Source organism: Coffea arabica, chromosome 3c, assembly GCF_036785885.1.
Source record: "Coffea arabica cultivar ET-39 chromosome 3c, Coffea Arabica ET-39 HiFi, whole genome shotgun sequence".
Classification (NCBI taxonomy): Eukaryota; Viridiplantae; Streptophyta; class Magnoliopsida; order Gentianales; family Rubiaceae; genus Coffea; species Coffea arabica.
In genome coordinates, this window is record NC_092314.1 from 9,537,198 (window position 1) to 9,560,933 (window position 23,736).

Sequence of the window (23,736 nt, forward strand, 5' to 3'; positions counted from 1 at the left end):
TTACTGGGTGACGGCACTAGCGGAGTAGAGTCATTTATTAATCACAATTAAAGTATCAAAATACCAGATAATTAAAGATCATGGCCCACGTCATCTCCTAATATGGAGAACTAAGATCAACAATTGCCCAATCCACATAACAATTGCTAATAAAATATTTAAATTGCCTAAACAAGTTAACCACAATTTGCACCAAGTCATTAAACTCATGATATTCACCAAGATAACATGCGTTTACTTGCCATCTAAACAAAATTCATAGGATAAATCACAACCAGCAATAAACGAATGAATTGCCATATTTATTCATCAAAACACTAGTAAGAAAGGCAGTAAATTAAAGAAACACCAATCAAAACTAAACCCAAATCCCCCCCCACACTTAAATCACACATTGCCCTCAATGTGATAATGAAACATTAAAAATAAGAAGAAGGACAACGAAACTCCCCTGAAGCTGGTGCCAGCTATTAGCACCTGTAGTTGGAGGAGGCGGAGCGGAGGTCAAAGGGTCGGGATCGTGGTTTCACCATTCTTTCCAAATTGTACTAAATAAATAAAAATCAAGCAAAGTAAAAAGAAACAAGCAAAGTAACACAGAAGTATCCAACTAAGGATGAATAGAAATGTCAGGTAGTCCAAACACGCAAAATTTTCAAAAACGTACTGTAATAAAAATAATAAAAACATACTGCAATAATAAAATAAGAAAATAAAAAAAAATAATAGAAAAAGATTGAGGCAGGCGCGTGCATACGAAGCCAGTGGTGCGATGAAGGTGGTGGCTGTGAGAGAGAAGAGTTTGCGGCAGCTGGATCTAGTGGTGCTCAGCGACTGCGGGTGGTGGGCGGCGGGTTGGGGTAGCGCGCGCGAGGGAGCGGCGGGGGTGGCGCGCGAGAGGGAGCGGCGGGCTCCAGGTGGCGCGCGAGAGGGAGCGGCGGGCTCCAGGTGGCGCGCGAGGAGGGGAGGAGACCTGGGGCGGCGGCGGCTCTGGGTGAAGGAACCAGAGAAAAAGGGAAAGCAGGGAAAGAAGAAAGAAAGAAAGAAAGAAGAAAGAAAAAGAAAAGAAGAAAAAGAAGGATTTTTTTTTTTGTTTTTGTTTTTTTTTTGTTTTTGTTTTTTTTTTATTTTTTGTTTTTTTTTATTTTTTTTTTTTTAGGTCGTCAAACACCGCGTGGGCATGCCAAGATTATAAAACATCCACTGACCTCAGGAGACACCAACGCCGCGTGGGCACGCCAAGATTATAAAACATCCACTGACCTCAGGAGACACCAACGCCGCGTGGGCACGCCAAGATCTCACTTCCTGATTTCAGTAAAGGAAATATGAGTACTGATACTACCCAACGAGTAAATGACCCAATGCAAAAGAACCAACTAGAAAGAACAAAACAACTAGAAATAACAAAACTAATATTTGGGTTGCCTCCCAAACTAGCGCCTTTCTTTAATATCTTTGGCTAGACGGAGTCCAGAATTTGCTTAAACTAAGCAAATCGGGTCTTCCAGTTGCATCATCTCCACCCGTTCAATTGGAAATCCTTCATAATACGGCTTGAGACGGTGACCATTCACCACAAATTTCTTCTCCGTTTTCAAACTTTGGATCTCTACTGCACCATAATGAAAGACATTAGTCACAACAAAAGGGCCAATCCAACGAGAACGTAATTTACCTGGAAATAGTTTCAATTTGGAGTGGTATAGTAAAACTTTTTGCCCGCAGACGAATGTCTTCCTAGAGATCTGTTGGTCATGAAAGATCCGATTCTTCTCTTTATAGATCACTGCATTCTCGTATGCTTCATTTCGGATTTCTTCCAACTCTTGTAATTGTAACTTCCTTTGAATTCCGCCTTCCTCGATATCCATATTGCATTGCTTGACCGCCCAAAACGCTCTATGCTCAAACTCTACCGGGAGATGACATGGTTTTCCAAATACCAATCGGTAAGGGGACATGCCAATAGGTGTCTTGTATGCCGTCCTATATGCCCATAGTGCATCCTCTAGTCTCACACTCCAATCCTTCCTATCGGGTCGGACCATCTTTTCTAGAATTGATTTGATCTCTCGGTTCGATGCTTCCGCCTGACCATTTGTCTGAGGATGGTAGGATGTAGAGACTTTGTGCAAGACACCATATCTCCTAAAAATTGCAGCGATCGTTTTGTTGCAGAAATGAGTACCCCGATCACTTACAATTGCTCGCGGCATCCCAAAGCGAACAAAAATATTAGACTTAACGAATTCTGCAACCACTTTGGAATCATTAGTGCGGGTAGCCTTTGCTTCTACCCACTTCGAAACATAATCTACAGCAAGCAATATATACAAAAAACCAAAGGACGAAGGAAAAGGACCCATAAAATCAATGCCCCAAACGTCAAAAATTTCAACAAAAATCATTGGGGTTTGAGTCATTTGATCCCTACGAGAGATATTACCCACTCTTTGACACTTATCACATGACTTACAAAATGAGTAGGCATCTTTGAATAGAGTTGGCCAATAGAATCCACTCTCTAGCACCTTACGAGCCGTTCTCTTCGATCCAAAGTGACCTCCACATGCAAAAGAATGACAATAGGCTAGAATGGATTGAAATTCAGCTTCACTTACACATCTACGGATGATTTGATCGGCACCCCGCTTCCAGAGGTAAGGATCATCCCAAATGTAGAATTTTGCATCGCTTCTCAACTTATCTCTCTTTGCCTTAGGCCATCCTGTAGGAAATTTGTCAGTGACTAGAAAATTAACAATATCTGCATACCAAGGCAAGGATGAATTAATAGAAAATAAATGCTCCTCAGGAAATGCTTCTCTCAATGGGAGGTCCTCTTCGACGACTTGTACTCGACTCAAGTGATCTGCTACCAGGTTCTCTGCCTCTTTCTTATCTCGGATCTCCAGGTTGAACTCTTGTAACAACAATATCCACCGTATTAATCGCGGTTTTGCCTCTTTCTTGGTCAACAGATACCGCAAAACTGCATGATCAGAAAAAATAATAACTTTAGCACCAAGTAAATAAGATCGAAATTTCTCTAAGGCAAAAACAACTGCTAAAAGCTCCTTTTCGGTGGTTGAATAGTTCAATTGAGCTCCGTTCAAGGCTCGAGATGCGTAGTAGATAGCATGAGCTGCCTTTCCTACTCTTTGACCCAATACCGCACCCACTGCATAGTCGCTGGCGTCACACATGATTTCGAATGGGAGGTTCCAGTCAGGGGGTTGGATAATAGGTGAGGTGGTCAATAACTCCTTTAACTTATTGAATGCCCCCTTACATGTTTCATCAAATTCGAAGGATACATCTTTTTGCAAAAGTTGGAACAAGGGTGCTCCAATTTTCGAGAAGTCCTTGATGAACCTTCTATAGAAACCTGCGTGACCCAAGAAAGAACGAACTTCCCGCACACTCGCGGGGTAAGGTAAAGTAGATATAACATCTATTTTTGCCTTATCAACTTCAATACCTGTAGATGATACAACATGACCCAAAACTATCCCGTGTTCAACCATAAAATGACATTTTTCCCAATTAAGCACGAGATTAGTTTCTATACACCTTACTAAGATCAATTTCAGGTTATCTAGACAGTTTTCAAAACTTTCACCATATACACTGAAATCGTCCATGAAAACCTCAATAATCTTCTCAACATATTCTGAAAAGATACTTACCATGCATCTTTGGAAGGTAGCAGGTGCATTGCACAATCCAAATGGCATCCTTCGGTATGCAAATGTTCCAAATGGGCAGGTGAAGGTAGTCTTCTCTTGGTCTTCGGGTGCGATGGCAATTTGAAAATAACCTGAAAATCCATCCAAGAAACAATAGTAAGCTCGACATGCTAATCGCTCCACCATTTGGTCAATGAAAGGGAGGGAAAAATGGTCCTTTTTCGTGACGGCATTTAGCTTTCGGTAATCGATACACTGTCGCCATCCGGTGGGCTTTCGAATTGGTACGAGCTCACCCTCTTGGTTTGATTCCACTGTCACCCCTGCCTTCTTCGGGACCACCTGTATTGGACTTACCCATGGGCTGTCTGATATTGCAAATATAATTCCAACGTCCAGCAGATTTAAAATCTCTTTCTTTACGACCTCCATCATGAGAGGATTTAATCTCCGTTGAGCTTGCCGTATAGGTTTAGCATTCTCCTCGAGTCGAATTCGGTGCATACACACCGCGGGGCTAATTCCCTTGATATCGGCGATGGTCCATCCTATCGCCTGCTTATGTTCCCTAAGAACTCGAAGTAGTTTCTCTTCTTGAACCTTTGATAAACCCGCGGAGATGATCACTGGAAGTGTCTCCTCTTCACCTAAGTATACATACTTTAGGTGTTTCGGCAGTGGTTTTAGTTCCAAGACAGGTGCCTGCACCACAGATGGAAGTAACCTTTTGTGAGGTTCAGGTATAAAAATGGGTGCGAGGTCATACCTTGTCTTCATGGTTGGTAACGTTTGCAACGATCCAATCACGCATTTAAACTCTTCACTCAACTCTACTCCAGAGGTCGTTTCGGACTCGAAGTGCTTGGTCAGAACGACCTCTAGCTCATCCCTGTCTTCAATTTCAAAAACCTCCTGTATAGCAGGGTCAATAACATTTATCGAGAAAACAGAGCCAACGTCTGAATCGGATGGATATTTCATGGTCTCAAAGATGTTAAAGTGAACAATCTCACCATCAAATTCCATAGACAAAGTACCCTTATTAACATCAATTTTGGTTCGGGCTGTGCTCAAAAAGGGTCTACCTAACAATAGAGGTGACGGATCACGGGAGTGTTCATCCTCCATGTCGAGCACATAAAAATCAGCTGGAAAAATCAATTCATTAATTTTTACCAAAACATCTTCAATCAACCCGTCAGGGTATGCATTGGTCCTGTCAGCTAATTGGATTATTATCCCAGTTTCTTTCAAAGGGCTTAAGTTCAAAGAAGCATAAATAGATTTTGGCATGACATTAATCGATGCTCCTAGATCTAACATGGCCTTTCCAATCAAAATATTACCTATCCTACAAGGAATAGTAAACATACCTGGATCTCCGCATTTCGGTGGAAGCTTTCTTTGTAGAATTGCTGAAACATTCTCCCCAACTATAACTCGTTCATCTCCCTTCAACCGCTTGCGGTTGGCACACAGGTCCCTCAAAAATTTTGCGTACCTGGGTACTTGTTTAATTGCATCCAGTAGGGGTATATTGATCTCCACCTTGCGAAAGATCTCCAGGACCTCTTTTTCCTTATCTTGCTTCTTTGGTTTCTCTAACCTGCTAGGAAAGGGAGGTGGATTAATTTTAGCTGTAGAAATTGGGTTCGAGGGTACCTTTGCATTTTTGTTGTCTCTGCCCTCCTCTTCCAATTCTTTCTCAATCCGTTCCTCGTCCTTGTCTTTAGGAATCACCGGTTCGGGTCCTTGGACTTCCTTGCCACTCCTTAAGGTCATTGCGCTTACATTCTTTGGATTTGCCTCAGGTTGAGATGGCAACTTTCCTTGAACTTGGGACTCCAAACGGTTGATTGTTATAGCCATTTGATTCATTTGATTTTGCAATGATTGTACCTGTCCCAGTTGATTTCTCATGCTTTGCAGGTCTGAATCCGTCTTTTGTTGGTTAGCAAGTAATTGCTTCATCATCTCTTCCATGGACGGACTTGAGTTTGAAGGGGGTGGTGGTGGTGGTGGGCGAGGATGGTACTGCTGTTGGTGTCCTTGCTGTCTATTTGGCACAAAGTTAGACTGCATATTTCCTCCATAGCTAAGGTTGGGGTGATCTCTCCAACCAGGATTGTAGGTGTTTGAGTACGGGTCGTACTGCTTTCTTGGCGCGGGCGCGTGGCCAGCCATGTTCACCTGTTCTGCAGTTTCTTCTTGAACCAGTGGACACATTTCCGTAGGATGACCCACGGCAGTGCACACCCCACACACTTTGACTTGTGAAGCACTCCCCACAGCTAATTGTCTTACGAAAGATGTTAATTCGGAGATCTGCTGTTGGATAGAGGACGTTTCCACCTCATTCACCCTACGCGTCGGGATGTCCTCTCTTGAACTAAACTGCTGTGAGTTCTCAGCCATCCCTTCAATCAACTCCCATGCTCCTCGAGGGGTTTTGTTCACCAACGCCCCTCCACTTGCAGCATCGATTATGCTTCTGTCCCTGAAAAGCAACCCCTCATAGAAATATTGGATGAGCAGTTGCTCACTTATCTGATGTTGAGGGCATTTGGTGCACAGTTTCTTAAACCTCTCCCAGTACTCATAGAGAGACTCGCTTGGGTGTTGTTTGATGCCACATATCTCCTTCCTTAAGCTTGCAACTCGAGATGCCGGAAAGTACTTGTCCAAGAATTTTTTCTTCAGTTGGTCCCACGTGGTGATACTACCAGGTGGTAGGTAGTAGAGCCAGTCTTTTGCGGAATCCTTCAAAGAGAAGGGGAAAGCCCTCATCTTTATTTGCACTTCTGTAATTCCCGGAGGCTTCATACTGTTGCAAACGACGTCGAACTCTTGCAAGTGCTTGTAGGGCTCCTCACCTGGTAGACCATGGAAAGATGGCAAGAGATGAATTAGACCAGATTTTAGTTCAAAGGAAGTGTCATCATTTAAATTTGGAAAAGTAATGCACAAGGGCTGCTGATTTAAATCAGGAGCAGCCAACTCCCTTAGTGTTCGTGCATTTGCCATAGTGACTTCCTCTTGGTCTGAATCACTCGAATTGTCACCAGACAAATTTGTCGGCTCAACCTCTGGATCAAGTCCCTGAGGTGCAATACCGTATTGCTCTTCTCTGAGCCGCCTGGTTTCTTTCCTCGTTCTACGCGCGGTCTTCTCTACTTCAGGGTCGAAAATTAATTCGCCTGTACGAGAAGAACGAGACATAAACTAGAAAAAAAAATACCAGAAAATTAGAACAAAAATGAACTTAAAAAGAAACAAATAATTAACGCCAGTCCCCGGCAGCGGCGCCAAAAATTGACAGGAGTCGTGCCTGTGCAATAATAAATACCTGCTTAAGAAAAATAAATTTTCTGTGTATAGTAGTAAGCAGGGTCGAATCCACAGGGATTGGAAAAAATTTGATTCTTTTTAAATTCGAGACACGGGGGATTTTTATCAGATAAAACTAAAAATAAATAATTAAACAATTTAACTAAAAATAATTAACCAAAAATAAATAATTAATTAATACAATTGTAAATAGCAATTAAATAAATGATAAATAAATTCTAGCCAAGGATATAACTACGCAGACACAGTCCATTCATCCGATCATTGATGCAAAGAAGGTTCACTTAATTTAATTAATAGGCTAGTTATAGTCGCTGATAAGCTCTAACGACCAACTTTTCCTTAATTTATTGATAACCAAGGTACGACCGTTGATTACCTCTAACTAGGAAATACTCCTAGGTACGACCGTAGGAATTAATTTCCTAATTGCATTAAAAACTAGAAAAGCCTAACCCAAATTAATAACACGCTACGAGGGTTATTTAAATCAGATTGCATGTTCTCCTAGTATGTGAAAATACTAGTTGTCACTAATATTAACCAACTAAACAATTACGGATTTAATTGATTAATTTGACAAGAGATTAATAAGTCAAATTGCACATCGGGCCCTTGATATCCAATTAACAAAATAATCCCATGGAAATTAAAATAGAAAACATGCAAATATTAACAAATTAAGGAACACGTAAAATTAATTAGATCTCACATATATTTGGGACTGCGTCTTCGCGTTGATCCTTGACTAGAGGAGAAGATTACCCACGCCTCATAAGAAAATTCCCACGCAATTTAATTGAACTCAAAGACATTTATCTCTTACTAATAATTAAAAATAAGAATTGTATTCTCTGTAGTCTAATACAATAAAAATAGTCTCATGGAAGAGACGGAAGAAAACAAGACACACGAGAAATCTTCACCCCAAAACTAAAAACTTCTCTTCCCAGACGGAAGAGAAGAAGAAAAACTGATTCTGTAAAAAATGTCCGGCCCTCTCTCATTCTCCTCTGCACTAGTTTTATATGAGAACTAGTTACGTAGGAAGCAAATAGAAAAGCTACTTTCATCATCAAAGTCCACCTATGGCTAATGAGTACATCTTCCAAAAGAAGAACACATTTTCTAAATCAATGTTACGTGGTCCCTGCAGAATTCTCTCCTTTTGACTTCTTATTGCTAGTGGACTTGTCAGGACTTAATAATAGGAAGGCAACTCTTCATCAGCAATTCCATTGGTTTGCACAATTTGGGCTGATTGTGGAAAGCTTTTAGAAGCTTTCACGTGTGGAGAGATCTTCTCAAGAAGGTTCCCTTTTAGCACTTTTCTGCTCCACTTTCTGAAATTATATCCAAATACCAAATATAAATATATATTGACAATTAAAGCAATATTTGGCAAGGATAAAGAGGAGAATTAACAATAAAATTACTAACAATTAACATCCTATCACGACTTATTTATGTATTTATCAAGCTAAATTCATTTGTGAGCCAATTTCGAATTGAGCTCTGCTAGTTTAAATTTTGTTAAGAAATAATGCAATTTTGATCCTCAATGTGTATCAAATCTCTTTGGTTGATTACCAAATATTGTGAGTTTCCTCACATTTTAAGATTCCACCGAACCTTACTTTTAAAGGGTTGATTGTGTATCACTATTAGTTTGTACCAATAGGCCTGAGTTTGGGCTGAACTTTAAATTTCGTACCAAGACACCGAGCTTGCTCTCATTTCATTTAGTTTTTACAAAAATTGATTGTGAAAAGTGATTATAGCATTATAAATTTGAAAATCTTAACAACGCAATAAATCTAAAGTTTACTCTAGTATAAAGTTTAATACTATTGTAGAAGAACAAAGCGAATCCAAATTACACGATTCAACACAAAATCAATTGAAATATTTAGTAGAAAAGTACATCTAAAGTTTTGATCTAATATGTTTATTCTCTAATAACACCAGCTGCAACCTCGTCCACAAAAGCTTTGACATTAAGACTTGAGGATCCTCCATCTTTGGCAGCTTCTACAGCCAACTCCCTCCATTTTTTAGCAGTCTTCCTCATCTCTTCACCTCTCACTCCACCATCCATGACAATTTCTAAGCTTCTTCTGATCTCATCAGCCTCAACGGTTCCTTCTTCGTTGGCCATAGGCCTTATTCCAGTCTTCCAAACATCTTGAATAAACTTTGCATTGGTAGTTTGATCTGTCCAGATAGGAATTGCCACAACTGGCACCCCAGAAGCCAAACTTTCTAGAGAAGAATTCCATCCACAATGACTCACAAAGCATCCCACAGAAGGGTGTGACAAAACCTCCACTTGTGAACACCAAGAAACTATCAGTCCTTGCTTTTCCAACTCATCTTTACAGCTTAACTTTTCCCCCAATTTCTCACCCTTGGGAGACTTCCTAATCACCCACAAAAATGGCTTCTTGCTTTGCAGCAACCCTTGAGCAATTTCCTCTAGCTGTTTTAATGGTAAATCTGAAAAACTCCCAAATGCTACATAAACAACAGATGCACCGTTCTTGGAATTCAGCCACTCGGCACAATCTTTCGTTTCCTGAAGCAAGTCCCCACCAAACGAAGAATCCGAAGAATCCCTTCCATCTAAGAAAGCTGAGGGAATCAAAGGTCCAACAGCTACCAGCTTCAACTTCACAGCAGCCTTGAGAGTCTCAGATTCCAAAGCATCAAACGTATTTACGAGAACTGTTGGCGTTTCTTCCTCTTGGAGTAGTTCAAAATGTTTATTGATCGCTGGCAAAGCAAAACTGTAGACATCAGGATTTGAAGCCAGAAAAACTGAGGGGAGATCTCGGCTAGCTAGTGTCGGTAATCCAGGTAATTTAATTGTTTTACTGCTAGAAATATCTCCAATAATTTCCGCACAGCCATTGAAGAAACAATAGTAGAGTTGGAAAACAGCTGCTGGCTGTATCCAAAGAAGAGTTGATGGAATCTGAAGTTGACGAGCAACTTGACCAACCCAAGACATAAGTATGGTGTAGACCACATGAGTGATTGGATGGCCCTCGTTGCTCTGAGCCATGATGAGCTCTTTCAGGGTTTGGGAGCCTCGAGTTGCTGCAGAGGTCATATATCGTCCAAAATCATCGTTGGGGTTCCAGCCATGATCATAACCATCAGAAAAGGCAACAATGCTTAACTTTTCTGGTAATGAATCTGAAGCTTTGTTCATGCGGTTGATTGCACCAAGACTGGTTGAAAATGTTGTTTTAACGCCTAGTTTTGCTAGGCGTTTCGCGAATTGGAGGGTAGGATTGATATGGCCTTGGGCTGGAAATGTTACGATCAGGAAATGGCATTTCTCCATTGCTGGGATTTTTTTTTTTGGGGCGGGGGCGTGACGGTGGGGGATTGGGGGAAGCGAGCTATGTAGTGGTGTTATAGTGTGTTGAAAAAGAAAGATTGGTTGTTTGTGTGTTTAATGCAATCTTGTTAGACCCGAATTGGATCGGCTGGTTGGACCATTAATCAGCCTTCTTTTTTAATTGGTTTGTTGGTAATAAAATCAGTTAAAATCATCGAAAACTAACTAAATCAATGACCTGATTCGATTAATTGACTTGTTTTAAAACTTTCTTTATGATTTTTTTCAAACATAATTTGATTTATCTAAATTGTAAAATTTTTATTTATTAATAGGAATAAGAAAATGCTACTCACTTAATATAAATATCAAAATCATTGAATCTCCTAAACGATTTCTAAATCAAGACAAGAAGATTTCATCTATATCATTTTATCAATTTAACATTAGTGATTCCAACTTGCATTAATTTAATTTTTCAAGTAATTTTGAAAAAAAGACATATTTTAATCATGAATTTATGTTTTTATATATAAGTTTTAGGTGTATATTTGATTGTAATTCTAATATTTTTAGAACATTTTGTATCTTGGCAAAACATAACCAAGAAACTAATTTCAATATTTTTAAAATTGATAAAAATATAAAATAATTATAACATCAAATTAACGTCAAATAAATTTTTAAAAATAGTCTGATCGATTCGATCAATTCATATCTAATCTAATAATTTAATCAAATCATTATCCGGCCTGATTTTACCAACATTGGTTTAATGTGGGTTGATGTAGAGAGTCATCGCTGTACGATGCTCTGCTCATGGATATGGTAAGGTACAATCAATAATGATAGTTGCAAAAACAAAATCATATACGGCCAAGGCATTGAAATGTGACGTTTGGGATGACGCTTGAGAGGCGCATCCGCCGTACTTTATTACGGACTAGGGACAAGTATAATTAAGATCTTTGTACGGTAGTAGTACTATTGCATCATTGAGTAATTTGTTGCATCATTGTCTAACCTTATTATGAGAAAATCGCACCAATCTTGCGTCACGTATTGTGCAGATGAAATTTTAATTTCTGAGATTACAAATAGCGAAAAAAATTTAAGAATTATATCACAACACTTTCTTAGTTTAGTAAGATTTATGTATCTATTAATCCTCAATACAAAGTCTCTTTAGATTCCCCCTTCCCAATAGTCTAGAATAGATAGGCTATACAATTGTCGTCTCAATAAAAAAAAAAAAAAAAAAAAAAGAGAATATAAACGAGGGATCTTGGTCCTTATCATATAAAATGTGCGATTCTTTTGTTCTTCGTCAACTTTCTAGTTATTTTTTGTAAATGAGTTAAGAATCCATCATGTGCTTTATATTTAAAAAGTAAATTTGATAAATCACTTATTGCCCTAACCCAAATGTAAAGACCAATTTATTTCAGACAAATTCATCATCTTTCCTAATTGTTTTCTATCCAAATCATAATTTCACATTATAAAAACACATGCACCCATTTTCTTCTTCCACCACCACTCTCCTCTACAATTCTGACTTCCACCGTGGCCACCACCGCCCATGACTTCCTCTCATTTCTCCTTCGGTGAGTCCATCTAAAACTTCTTTAGGAACCTACTTCTGAAAATGAATAGTATTTGGTATGTGACAAGAAATTTCCCTTGTTTTATGTTTGATTATGTAGAAATTTCCCTTGTCCTATGATGCTGGTAAATGATCTTCTCTTTTCTTTTCTTTTTTTCTTTTTGTAAGTGAGAGAATTTGAATTTAAAATCTCTTACTTACAATATTTTTTATCTTACCATTCAATCCAATTTTTCACCTTCTTTCTTTTTGGGTTTTGTGCAATAAGTTTGTATGTTTTCTTTGTTTTTGAGGTTAATCCTTTTTTCTTTCATCTTGTACTTTGTTCAAAGGGAAGAAAAAATAAAATTTGGATTGCGCCTTTAGAATGGGGAAGGGGGGAAAAAAAGAAAGAAAAAGAGTTCTACTAAGAAGCAAAGTGGAATAATCCAATTTTTTATACAATTAGCAAGTTCAAATTCCTCTTTTGTTTGTAGAATACCTTTGGAGTTTGTTTGGACAACAAGAATTTGGAATAAAAATTTCAAATTTTGTTTTGCTTGCATCATACACATAATTTCCAATCACCTTTTTATCTCACATACATCATATCACAAAAAGTGTTACAGTAAGTAGATCAAATAAATTCTTATCCAAACAAACTCCTTGTTTTACGTGGTCTATTTTATCATGTAATGGTACAAGTTAAAGGAGACGTGACATGAGTAATTTCAATTTTGAAGGATAGCAAATGGATTCTTCCACCTGGGAATTGAAAAGACAAAACTATGAGAAGAAGATGAAGCTGATACGCAAGCTAAAGCTTAAGATTCGGTCTGACAACTCTTACGCATGCTAAATTAACTTCAATAGCAAAATGGCATATCTGACCTTCTCCTTTAAATATGTATTTTTTTAATTTTTGGGAGCAGCAACGTCCACTTCACTCCTATTTTAACCTATGATATAAAGAAAGGAGAGGTCAATTGAATTTTGAAAAATTTATGAAAATTAAACTATTATCAGATCGGATAAGTGTAATAGGCATTCATATGAATTTGAAGAAGTCATGTGTTAGCGGCAAAATAATTAGAGTCAAGATTTGAATTTTTAAACTTTTTTTAATTATAATTTTTTTTAAATTAATATTTTTTATAAATATATTTATCAGTTATTTTTTTAATTTCATATACATAAAATCACTACAATAGACCTTTCTATAAAAACTCTAAAAATAACGATCCAAACAGGGAGTTTTGGGTGGTGGCCTGTTAGTTATATATATTTTTAATTTCGATAGTCCAAAATTGTCCCATGATGCTTTTCACAATTACTCTATATGAGAGCCGTTGCATTGCCCAATCATTTCAGTACTCGTCTCAGTACTGAAATGTCACATGTACTGTGGATACGGGGCAGGAGCGGTCGTCAGGCCGACCGCTCCTGAACGGTCTCCTCACAATAAAAAACGTGAGGAGACAAATGAGCCAAGTCAGCAAGGCTTTCTCTGGGGTAAAACAATGCCGTGTTGAGGAGAAACGGGAAAAACAAAAAAAGAAAGAGTTGACGGACCGTTCCATGAAACGTTGGTCTGTTCCCGCCCAAGTGAACCCTCAAAACGAAAAGGTAAGTCGCACTCCCTCCAAAATAGTTGCCCATATTCGTTGATGCACAATTGTAAAAACAAAGCAAGAAAGAAAAGTAAGGGGAAAATAACATCACAGAATTGGAAATCGCCAGGTAGTATACAAGTGATAGGAAGAAGTAGTAGAAATAGAGTGGGTGCGAAGGAAAATCACGGTGAGGAGAAGCAACAAGTAGTGGCAGAAGGAGAGAGTTTAGGGTTGGTACTCAAATTTCAGAGCGGTTGAGAAAGGTGAACGGGAAACCAACGAAGTACAAGTTTGGGAGATCCGGAGAAGAGACAAAGCAAAAGAAACACAGGTAAGAAAACATCAATGGTATCATATAAATTGTGGATCGATTTGACTTGTAGTTGCGTTTTGTTGTATACATCGTTGTGAACAAGTGGGTTGATTATACTTGTTGCAGTTTTGGTTGAAATAATTGTGTAATACAGTGGAAAATGGATAACAAACTGGAATCTTCGGTTGCACATAATAGGTATTATAACTACCAACATGGGGGGAAGAAAGGTATTGGAAATTTTGCACACCAAGTGCTTGCAAAATCGCGTGCATGGGTTGGGGATTGTTATGGTTATTGTGCATGAAGTTGGTGTAGGCTTTGTTACGTAATGCTTCCTGAGTGGAGACTAAACATGACATGGGATTCTAAGATGGTACATACTGTTAAGGGAGAAGTTGGTGTAGGCTTTGTTACGTAATGCTTCCTGAGTGGAGACTAAACATGACATGGGATTCTAAGATGGTACATACTGTTAAGGGAGACATACAAAGTGAAGTGAAATGGTTACAAGATATTTCATTTAAGGGCGTCGTTTATAGCATGTTGGAAATGTATTAATTTATGTGAAAGAATACTAACACGGAGTGAAATTGTTATGCAGATGTAGAGTGAAATCCCTTAATTGAATGAAATTAAATCAAGGTCCATCCACCAAACAATAGAAGGAAATAGAATAAAAAAGTATGAAATAAGAGGGGCTAGGGAAATGAACATGCGTACAAAGCATGAATGTGATGCTTCATTTTTTTTACTTCATGCTATAAACACAAGAATGAATAGAAAAGAAATGAATAGTGAATCGCATCGAACTTCATAGGTAGGAGAGTATTTTGAATTTCAAGAATGATAGGTAGAATAAATAACAAACTATGTAGTTTGGCATACTTAGTGTCGAAAAAAGGTTAAGAGTCATGATAGATATTGTGTTTGGACATGAAGTTGGATAACTGTTGCATGCAATGAGTCAACGGTGACACCATCAGAAGTGGTGTGTGAAAATGTCACAAAATTATGCGAATTTGGCACCCTGTGTTTGTTACTTTATTGAAATTGTACAATAGCACGGGGAGTAGAAGAAGAAGTCGCTTGCATCGAACACGCTAAGTAGGATAGAAGATTATAATTTGACAATAACAGGTAGAAAGTATGCCAAACTGTGCAGTTTGGCATACTCAATGTGGAAACAAGTTTACAAGTCTTGATAGGTATTGTGTTTGCACATCATATTGGATAACTCGTTTATGCAATGAGTCACTAGTGACACATTGAGAATGGTGTGTCAAATTGCGCTAACATAATCTGAAATTGCAAGAAAGTGATTGTCACTCCACTGGAATTGTATACTAGTATAGTGCTTAGATAGACAAGTTTATTGCATGAAACTCAATAAGTAGGAGAGTATGTTATAATTTGACAATGTGTGGCAGAAAAAATAACAAATTGTGAAGTTTGGCATGCTTTACGAATCTTGTTAGTTAATGTGGGTGCACATAATGTTGGATAATTGTTACACGCAGTGATGCAGTAGTGACACTATTAGAAGTGTTCTATGAAATTGGCTGAACATACTTTGAAATTGTTCCACGGGTTTGGTACTTCATTCGTATTGCTGAATAGGGTGATAAATAAAGGAGAAGGGGATTGCATCAAACTCGATAGGTAAGAGAATAGATTATGGTATGACTAAATGAGGCATAAGTAACAGAAACTTTGGTGATGTGGCAAAAAAATTGTGAAAATGAAGATTACTAGTACAGTAATTGTTGTGGTTAGACATCATGTTTGATAGTTGGTACGCACAATAGGTCAGAAATGACAGTAATACAACTGGTCTCTAAAATTACATGAAGATACTGTAAAATTGGCTGCTTCCTATTTCTACTGCATTGGTATTGTACAATAGCATAATAAATAGAAGAAGAAGTTGATCCGAAGTAGAAGTTGATAGGTAGGACAACAGATTATGTAGATTTGTGGTAGTTGAAATAAATAACAAACTGTGAAGAATGACTTACTCAGTGTGGGAAAAATTGTTACAAGTTGTATTACAGCTAGTGTAACTAATATTTGATGCTCATATATTATGCTTAGCAGTACTTCATCATATATTATGCCTGTGGCTGGAAATGAAATTTTGGAACTGAAGTACAATTTATTTGTAAAAAACATTAGTTTACATGGCAAGAACGCGAACAGGAAACAGACTTCAGGAAGGAAACAGAGAAGAACTCGCTGAAACAAATGGTGCTACAGAACACGGGATACCGCCCAATTCATTGAATAGGTAAGTGGCCAGTACTTATGTATAGTCGTGGCAGGTTAGATTTGTCATCATTATAATGTATTACAATGTTGATTATGCAGGGGCCGGATAGGAAGGAAAAGAACCAATAAAAGAAATGATCGTTTAGATGGAGAGGAAGAAATGCAGGCAGCGAAAACAAGCGAGATTGCAGAACCAGTCCCACCATTGAATCCATGGATGAAGTTCAGGTAAAAGCATTGAATTTGAGGAAAAAATAATGCTGTTAAATAACACAAATAACTTTGGAATTTTGAATGTGGACAGGAAAGAGTATCAACGCACGGTTTCGGCAAAAGGTGTTAAGTTGACAGAGGTATGCTGTCCTAACAAAATAAACACTACAATCATTGAACTGATGGGTTGCCTAAGAAAAAAATAGTGAAGCGAGCAATTGTTTTATGTTTTAGTTTAACGTGTCTTTTGATTTTGATTATTCAATACAGTACAATGACATTGTCCGGGCAGCATATAATAAGTTGAGTGAGGAAGAATTGAGCAAACAAAAGGAGGAGTATTTGAAAGAGAAAGAAAAGTACGAGAAAGAAATGGAACGTCTTGGAAAGCCAATAGTGCGAAAGGCACGGGTTCAAATTAAGGTAAATACACGTCACGATTCGTCAAACACTTATTCAAACTTTTCGATTTTTCTAATGCATATATCTAAAAAATGGTGTAGAATCGGAAGTACATTATCCGTTGCTCGCCAAAGCAGATGTCAAGCTTAGTTTCACGAATCGATGAAACAAAGAAGCAACAGATTAGAGACATAGGGTTTGAAGGGCTGCTAGACATACAGTGTCACTGGATTCCTAGTGGCATAGCTACCTAGTTCGTCGATAACTTTAATCCGACATTGAGCAGTTTGAATGTACATGGAGATGGTGTACTGCCTTTAATATCAAAGGATATTAGTTTAATCTTGGGGATCCCAAACGAAGGTCACGTTCCAGTTGAAGACACTGATACAACCGAGGTTGGGGGAACCGGACCAAGTCGTAGGACATACAAATGGAAAGAACTGCCAAATGAGTTGGTAGCCATGAATGCAGAGGATGAATTCATACGACTATTGTTGCATTTGCTTGTGGATGTCTACTGGTTCCAAGTACTAGAGTCGAGCACAAAATAAAGCTTTGGATGTGTACGCATTTGGTTGATAGGGTGGCTACATTGAATTGGGTTAAGTATGTCAGGATCGTACTGTGCAATAAGGTGCTAGAGGTGCAAAAGAAAAGTGAAAAGCAGCACCAATACGTTGGCGGTTGCATCTTCGTTCTGCTGGTAAGATTAGGTAGTTGTAGTCATGATTGAAACATGCTTTAATGGTTAGATAATGCACCAGAGATTAATCACTTTTGAGTGTATGTAAACTATTGTATGCATTTTCATGTTCTGTTGAATTTAGTGCGACGGACTGATTAGATTATGTTCAAATGAATGTGTGTACAACGATGCTCATATGCGGTAAAATTTATCTGTAGTTGAATTAATTGCTCTATTGTATTGCAGATTCATTATCTTGACCGGGTGCAAATACTGAAGCATAAAGTGCCAAGGACTACGCCACGAGCAACAGCATGGACAGATGCTCTAATCTTTGAAAGGGATGCATTGGAAATTAGAAATCTTGGGGCTTATGGAAAAGAAAAACTGGTAACATGTTATTTATTATTTACCTCATTTCATATAAAAAGTATTGGTGTATGTATTACGTGACTTTGGTATTGAAATGGTTGGTTTAATTTGATGTTAAAGATTGGACGAAATGATCCGGAAGAGAATGAATATGGTGTGTGGAGTACTGAACTACACCCTGATTTGGTAGGGATGATGATGAACAGCGGGCATGCCGATATCGGTGTAAGTGGACCTGTTTCATGATTAGCGAAATTTATTGTTTGATTTGACGTAATTACTGCATATTATTGTCAACATTATGGATCATTAATAGGCCTATGAGCTTGTAACTACATACAGTTACATGTTAATATATGAAACCAATCCCAATATTATATTGAACAAATAAGTTATCTTGAATTAAGTCACATGCGTGTAAATAAATAAATATAGTGATCTTTTGGATAATCATGTTATAAATAAATGAACATTCAATCTTCACGGTGACCATTTTATTTATTGCCATAGAACTTACAGTTATAGAACGTATGCCAGCAGTACAAATGTTAAATTTATAACTTTCACTTAGATGTACTATTGCATGTGATTCATTTATGGATTGGTAATGTCGTCATGTAACTGCAGGCTGAACTGAATGAGCTGTATAACAATGCTGTTAGTAGCCAACAAAGGATATTGAAGATTGCAGAAATACTCTTTTCTCAGCCGAGAGCAAAAGCTTCCACTTCTGGGTCTGAAGCATTGGACAAAGGAAAAAAACCTGTACAGGAGGACTATACAATGCACCAGAGTCCTGATACCGAAGAAGAGTTGGAATTTCAATCTGCCGAAGAAGGGGGTAATGATGAGGATGATGATGCTAATGAAATTGATGCGGAAGGGTCTGAAGAAGACGAGCATAATGCAGCGCAGAATGAAGAAGACGATGCTAATACGAGGACAAATATTGAAACCATCCCAAACCCAGAGCTAAATGAAGATATAATGGACATGGAGAATCCAATTCTTACCTCATCAGTCGGGCCCAAAAACATCAGTCAGGGATTGCAACAAAGGGCCACCATGACAACAACTAAGTATGGAAGCATTATACACCTTCAAGAGCAAGAGCAGGAGCAATATAGGTCAAATGTCACAGAACCTGCAGAAGAAGGTCAATCTACGGGGCAACTACATTTGAACGCTAGTGCATCGACGCCACATCTGTATGAGCCAGAAACACCACGTAGGTTGCTATCATATGGACGAAAGCGGAAAGGTTGGTACAGTTGTATTATTTATAAGATTCTAATTCAAGTAACATGATGAACAGCTATACACACATACGGTAAGCGTATTTATACCATAATGATACTACCTATATGGGTTTGAAATGTCGCTGTAAAATTGGTTGCCCCCTATTTTTACTGCATTGGAAATTACAGTGTGTTTGAAAAACTGTTAGTTATACTTTGTTTGAAAACTGTTACAAAACTGTTATTGGAAAGTCACAGTGTTTTTCAAGATTGTTACCAAAAAATTTATTTGGAAAGTTACATATTGAAAATTAATACAAAACTCCATATTTGAAGACTGTTTACAGTGTGTTTGTAGGTTGTTACAAAATATTTATTGAGAATTATGCTGTATATTCGAAAACTGTTACAAAATATTTATTTGAGAAGTTACAGTTTCAAAATTAATACAAAACTCCATATTTGAAAACTGTTAGTTACGAAGTGTTAGTAGGTTGTTACAAAATAGTTTTTGAAAAGTTACAGTGTATTCGAAAACTGTTACAAAATAGTTGTTTGGGAAGTTACAGTTTAAAAATTAATACAAAACTCCATATTTGAAAACTGTTAGTTACGACGTGTTTAAAGGTTGTTACAAACTAGTTATTGAAAAGTTACAGTTTGTTCGAAGACTAATACAAAATAGTTGTTTGAAAAGTTATAGTTTGAAAATTAATACAAAACTCCATATTTAAAAACTGTTGGTTACGAAATGTTTTAATGTTGTTACAAACTAGTTATTGAAAAGTTATAGTGTGTTCGAAAGTTGTTACAAAATAGTTATTTGAAAAGTTACAGTTTAAAAATTAATACAAAATTACATATTTGAATACTGTTAGTTACGACGTGTTTGAAGGTTGTTACAAATTAGTTATTGAAAAGTTACAATGTGTTCGAAAACTATTACAAAATAGTGATTTGGAAAGTTACAGTTTGAAAATTAATACAAAACTCCATATTTGAAAACTGTTAGTTACGAAATGTTTTAAGGTTGTTACAAACTAGTTATTGGAAAGGTACAGTGTGTTCAAAAACTGTTACAAAATAGTTATTTGGGAAGTTACAGTGCAAAATTAATACACAATTCCATATTTGAAGACTGTTAGTTACGACGTGTTTGAAGTCTCCTCACAAAATAGTTATTGGGAAGTTACAGCGTGTTTGAAAACTGTTATACAATAGTTATTTTAGCAGTTATAGTGAGGTTTAAGACTGGTACAAAATAGTTCTTGGGAAATTATAGTGTGTTTAAAAATTAATACAGAACTGTTTGAAGAGTGTTACAAAATGATTTACAATGTGTTATACAACTACAAAAAAATTGCATTTGAAATGCATGTTCTTTACTTTTTAGGAGGTCTTGACATTGAGATAAAGCACAAGTCTACACGTGCAACAAAGAAGAGCATCGTTCTGCGATCAGCGGAGTACATTCTAACAGCACGTGTGACAGTAAGTATGTATGAAAAAAATGTAGCTGCATATGCATGGGACCCTGACAAAAATTCCAAGTAAGATTCTTGACAAAACTATTAATTCGACCTTGTTGTCCATTCACTTCAATAACTACGTATGTGGTTCATTGTAAGATGGCACAGGAAAACTGTATGAAAATGGATGAGCATTGACTTCATATACATTACATATCTGTTTGTTGGAATACGAATATTAATTATTAGTAAATCGTTAAATTGTGTCCCGGATCTGATAGGGACATACTTATTCAAATGTTTCAATTCTCGCTGACGCGGCTTCACTTGAAGACACTTGAAAATGGCATGCATGTGTCGAATCGGGTCAGTAGTTTATTACGTTTATTCAAAAAGTTTGATTATGAATTTATTGATCCGATTAGTGATATGTAAATGCAATTGTAACAATCAATTACATCTTTTGGACACCCTTGGATATTGATTAGCCCGTCTCATGAATTGGGGTGGAAGAACTGCCAAAAGTAGGAAGTTTGAACGCTACATCGTTGAACCTCTCACTATTGTGAGTTTGAAATTTGGACTGCATCCTATTATGTGTTACAATTTTTTCTGCATCATATCTAAATTGGTATTACGAGCCAACGCATTATTACTGATGTCATCTACACTGCTCCTACTCGCCCATATTATTGGTTGCAGGAAGGAATTTTAAAAATGGAAAAATTTGACAAGCTGTCTAATGCCAGCTTATCTGCTAAACTGAAAAACTATTCAAAGTTCGTAATAACAATACGGGGGTTGATCCCGCGAATTGTAATTGGGTATGCAATTACCACCTTTAACCGAAAGCTTTTTTTTATTAGATGTTGAATATGCAAAAATGTAGAATCAAGTTACATACCTTTTGTGTGTTACCTTTTTTATACCTCATTCATTTCAGATACTTGTGCCAGTATGCACAGAGGGGTATTGGTTTGTCTACAGCTTTGATGTCTCACAGAGAGAAGTGCACCTGCTAGACCCTAATAGCGATCAAGCAAAGAGCAAAGATATTAGTGTACTGAATCGACTGGTATGTTGGACTGTCACCTAAATGCATTACAAGAGAAGAGGATGACACATTAGTGCTTCTAATCTGTTTTACATAATCTTTGGTGCTACAGAAACGTGCGACAAAGTTTGGCAAGGAAATTGACTTCTCCAGTTTCTCGGAGGCACTTGCCGATGTACCTCATCACTCACCAAATAAAATGTAAATAGTTTCACTTCTCACACCATTATTGTTAGAGATCCAAATATTTTATTACAACACATACACTCTAACTGACTAATGAGAAGATAACATGAACAGATGTGATAGTGGTGTCTTTATTATGATATTCTTAGAGCATTGGAACGGAAGGTTGGCTGTTCGGCTTACAGAGGTATTACAATGACACAACCTTTTTTTCTAGTTTACATTTGAAATTGTGGTTTATAGTTGTTGCCTTTGCTTTCGAAAATATTTATTACGTTTAAATTGGATAGGAAAATGTTGGCAAGTATCGAGTGCTGTACACAGCTCGATTGTGTACCTCAGCGGAGAACTCTAAGTTTCCGGATAGCTTTGCAAACCTACAAGTACCAAAACGGGCGCAGTGACTCTGTTGGTATTGCCTGAACTTCAATTAGTCAGATGTGACTGTAGTTGAACAAAATTGGATGTTCTTCCATTTGTACATTGTTATGTGTCTAATATAGCTTTTGAATTGGTGTAGACTACGTTTTGGGGTATATTGACAAGGACTATATTAACCTTATTGTAGATTAATAGAACTTTTAATTTGACAGTCATCATATGTACATAAGTGTACCTGTTGTTAAATTTCGATGATGAACACATTGCAGTATGGGGTCCATAGATGTCTCCCCATAAATTAGGGACCGAAGAATAGTTTTCGTAGTTCAATATTTGTTACAAAGAGTACATATAAAGTTACAACATAGCACATATAAAGTACGGAGTCCATACAACATCCTTCATATAAACTTGGACCCAGTATGGGGTCCATACAGGTCACGTTTGGACCCAAGAATAGTTTTCGTAGTTCAAAATTTGTTACATTGAGCACATATGAAGTTAGTGCACGTGCATTGTTATACAACATCGACCCGAACATGTCGACTAACAAACAGGTTTTATAAAATTTGTTTGCATTATTATCATAGTTATTGGGAACAAAACATATGTGGCCTTAGTTACACTGCCTTTTCTGTATCTTTAACAACAAAATCGACTAGGATTCCATGACTAATCTTTTAATGCAAACTGAGTAATTATAGATGTTATTTGTTTGTAAGTTGACCTTTTACCATGACCACTTAACCTCAAATGATGGCACGACTAATTAAGTTGAAGGATTGGTAAATGTTACAATTACATAGTAACTTTGTCCAAAATTTAAGTTCAGATTTTAGGAGACCTACCCTTTTAATGCATAGGAGTCTTTACATAATATTTGGTTCTAAATTTTACTTTTATCACGAACGCATACCCTTTTGTTTGTTGAAGCAAGCAGGACTAAACCTTATCCTCTAATCTAATTTTACAGATTTCAAGAGTAATTACTTACACAAACAAATTGAACGTGGGCACGATTACATTATTCGTAACTAGTTGACCAACAAATATTAAATACTAAAGCACATTCGTAACACTACAGTAACTCATCGTAACACTGTTCGAATGTCTTGTAATGCCGCTTTCACGGTTTGTACGTAAAGACTTGCAGCAAACTTGACTCCATGGTTGCTAGTTTATAATCTCTGGAGCTACATATTAACTGCCACCCGTGTGATACTCACCCGGTGAACCCACAACCATTACTTTATCCTCTCATACCCATATTCTCTCATACCCATTACGTTGGCCCCTGATATTTTAGGACATTGGGAGGGTCCTGCGGACTATAAAAGAGCGTGGTTGCAGTTTTATATCCCACAACAACAAAAGTTTGGTTGTAACACATTCTGTACGCTTCGTTATGAATACTTGTTGTATTATAAAACTTAGTTTTAACTGTTGGAAATTAGCCTATCCCTTGTACTATTACCTTCCCATTATTGGCCTGAAAGTTTATTTTATCATAATTCAATTTGAAAGATTCTTGTAAAACCTATCGAAGTGCCTGTAGTACATCATTACAA

General features: G+C 37.3%; 2 protein-coding genes and 1 non-coding gene across 3 annotated transcripts; 1 reads left to right on the forward strand and 2 right to left on the reverse strand.

Moving 5' to 3' along the window:
- Nucleotides 1-1,264: 1,264 nt before the first annotated feature.
- Nucleotides 1,265-6,911, reverse strand: LOC140037791 (uncharacterized). Its single transcript, XM_072082915.1, has 5 exons — nucleotides 5,066-6,911; nucleotides 3,626-4,651; nucleotides 2,867-3,484; nucleotides 1,679-2,770; nucleotides 1,265-1,308 (listed from the first exon to the last, which is right to left on the reverse strand). Exons 1-5 carry the CDS (start codon nucleotides 6,909-6,911, stop codon nucleotides 1,265-1,267), a joined length of 4,626 nt encoding a protein of 1,541 aa, XP_071939016.1.
- LOC113720376 (small nucleolar RNA R71) lies at nucleotides 6,238-6,344 on the forward strand. Its single transcript, XR_003455292.1, has one exon. It is a non-coding gene; the product is annotated as a small nucleolar RNA R71 (small nucleolar RNA).
- A 1,941-nt stretch (nucleotides 6,912-8,852) lies between the features above and the next one.
- On the reverse strand, nucleotides 8,853-10,507 carry LOC113720374 (UDP-glycosyltransferase 75C1-like). The gene has a single exon (XM_027245252.2). The coding sequence runs from the start codon at nucleotides 10,387-10,389 to the stop codon at nucleotides 8,989-8,991; it is 1,401 nt and encodes a 466-aa protein (XP_027101053.1). The 5' UTR covers nucleotides 10,390-10,507; the 3' UTR covers nucleotides 8,853-8,988.
- Between the last annotated feature and the right edge of the window lie 13,229 nt (nucleotides 10,508-23,736).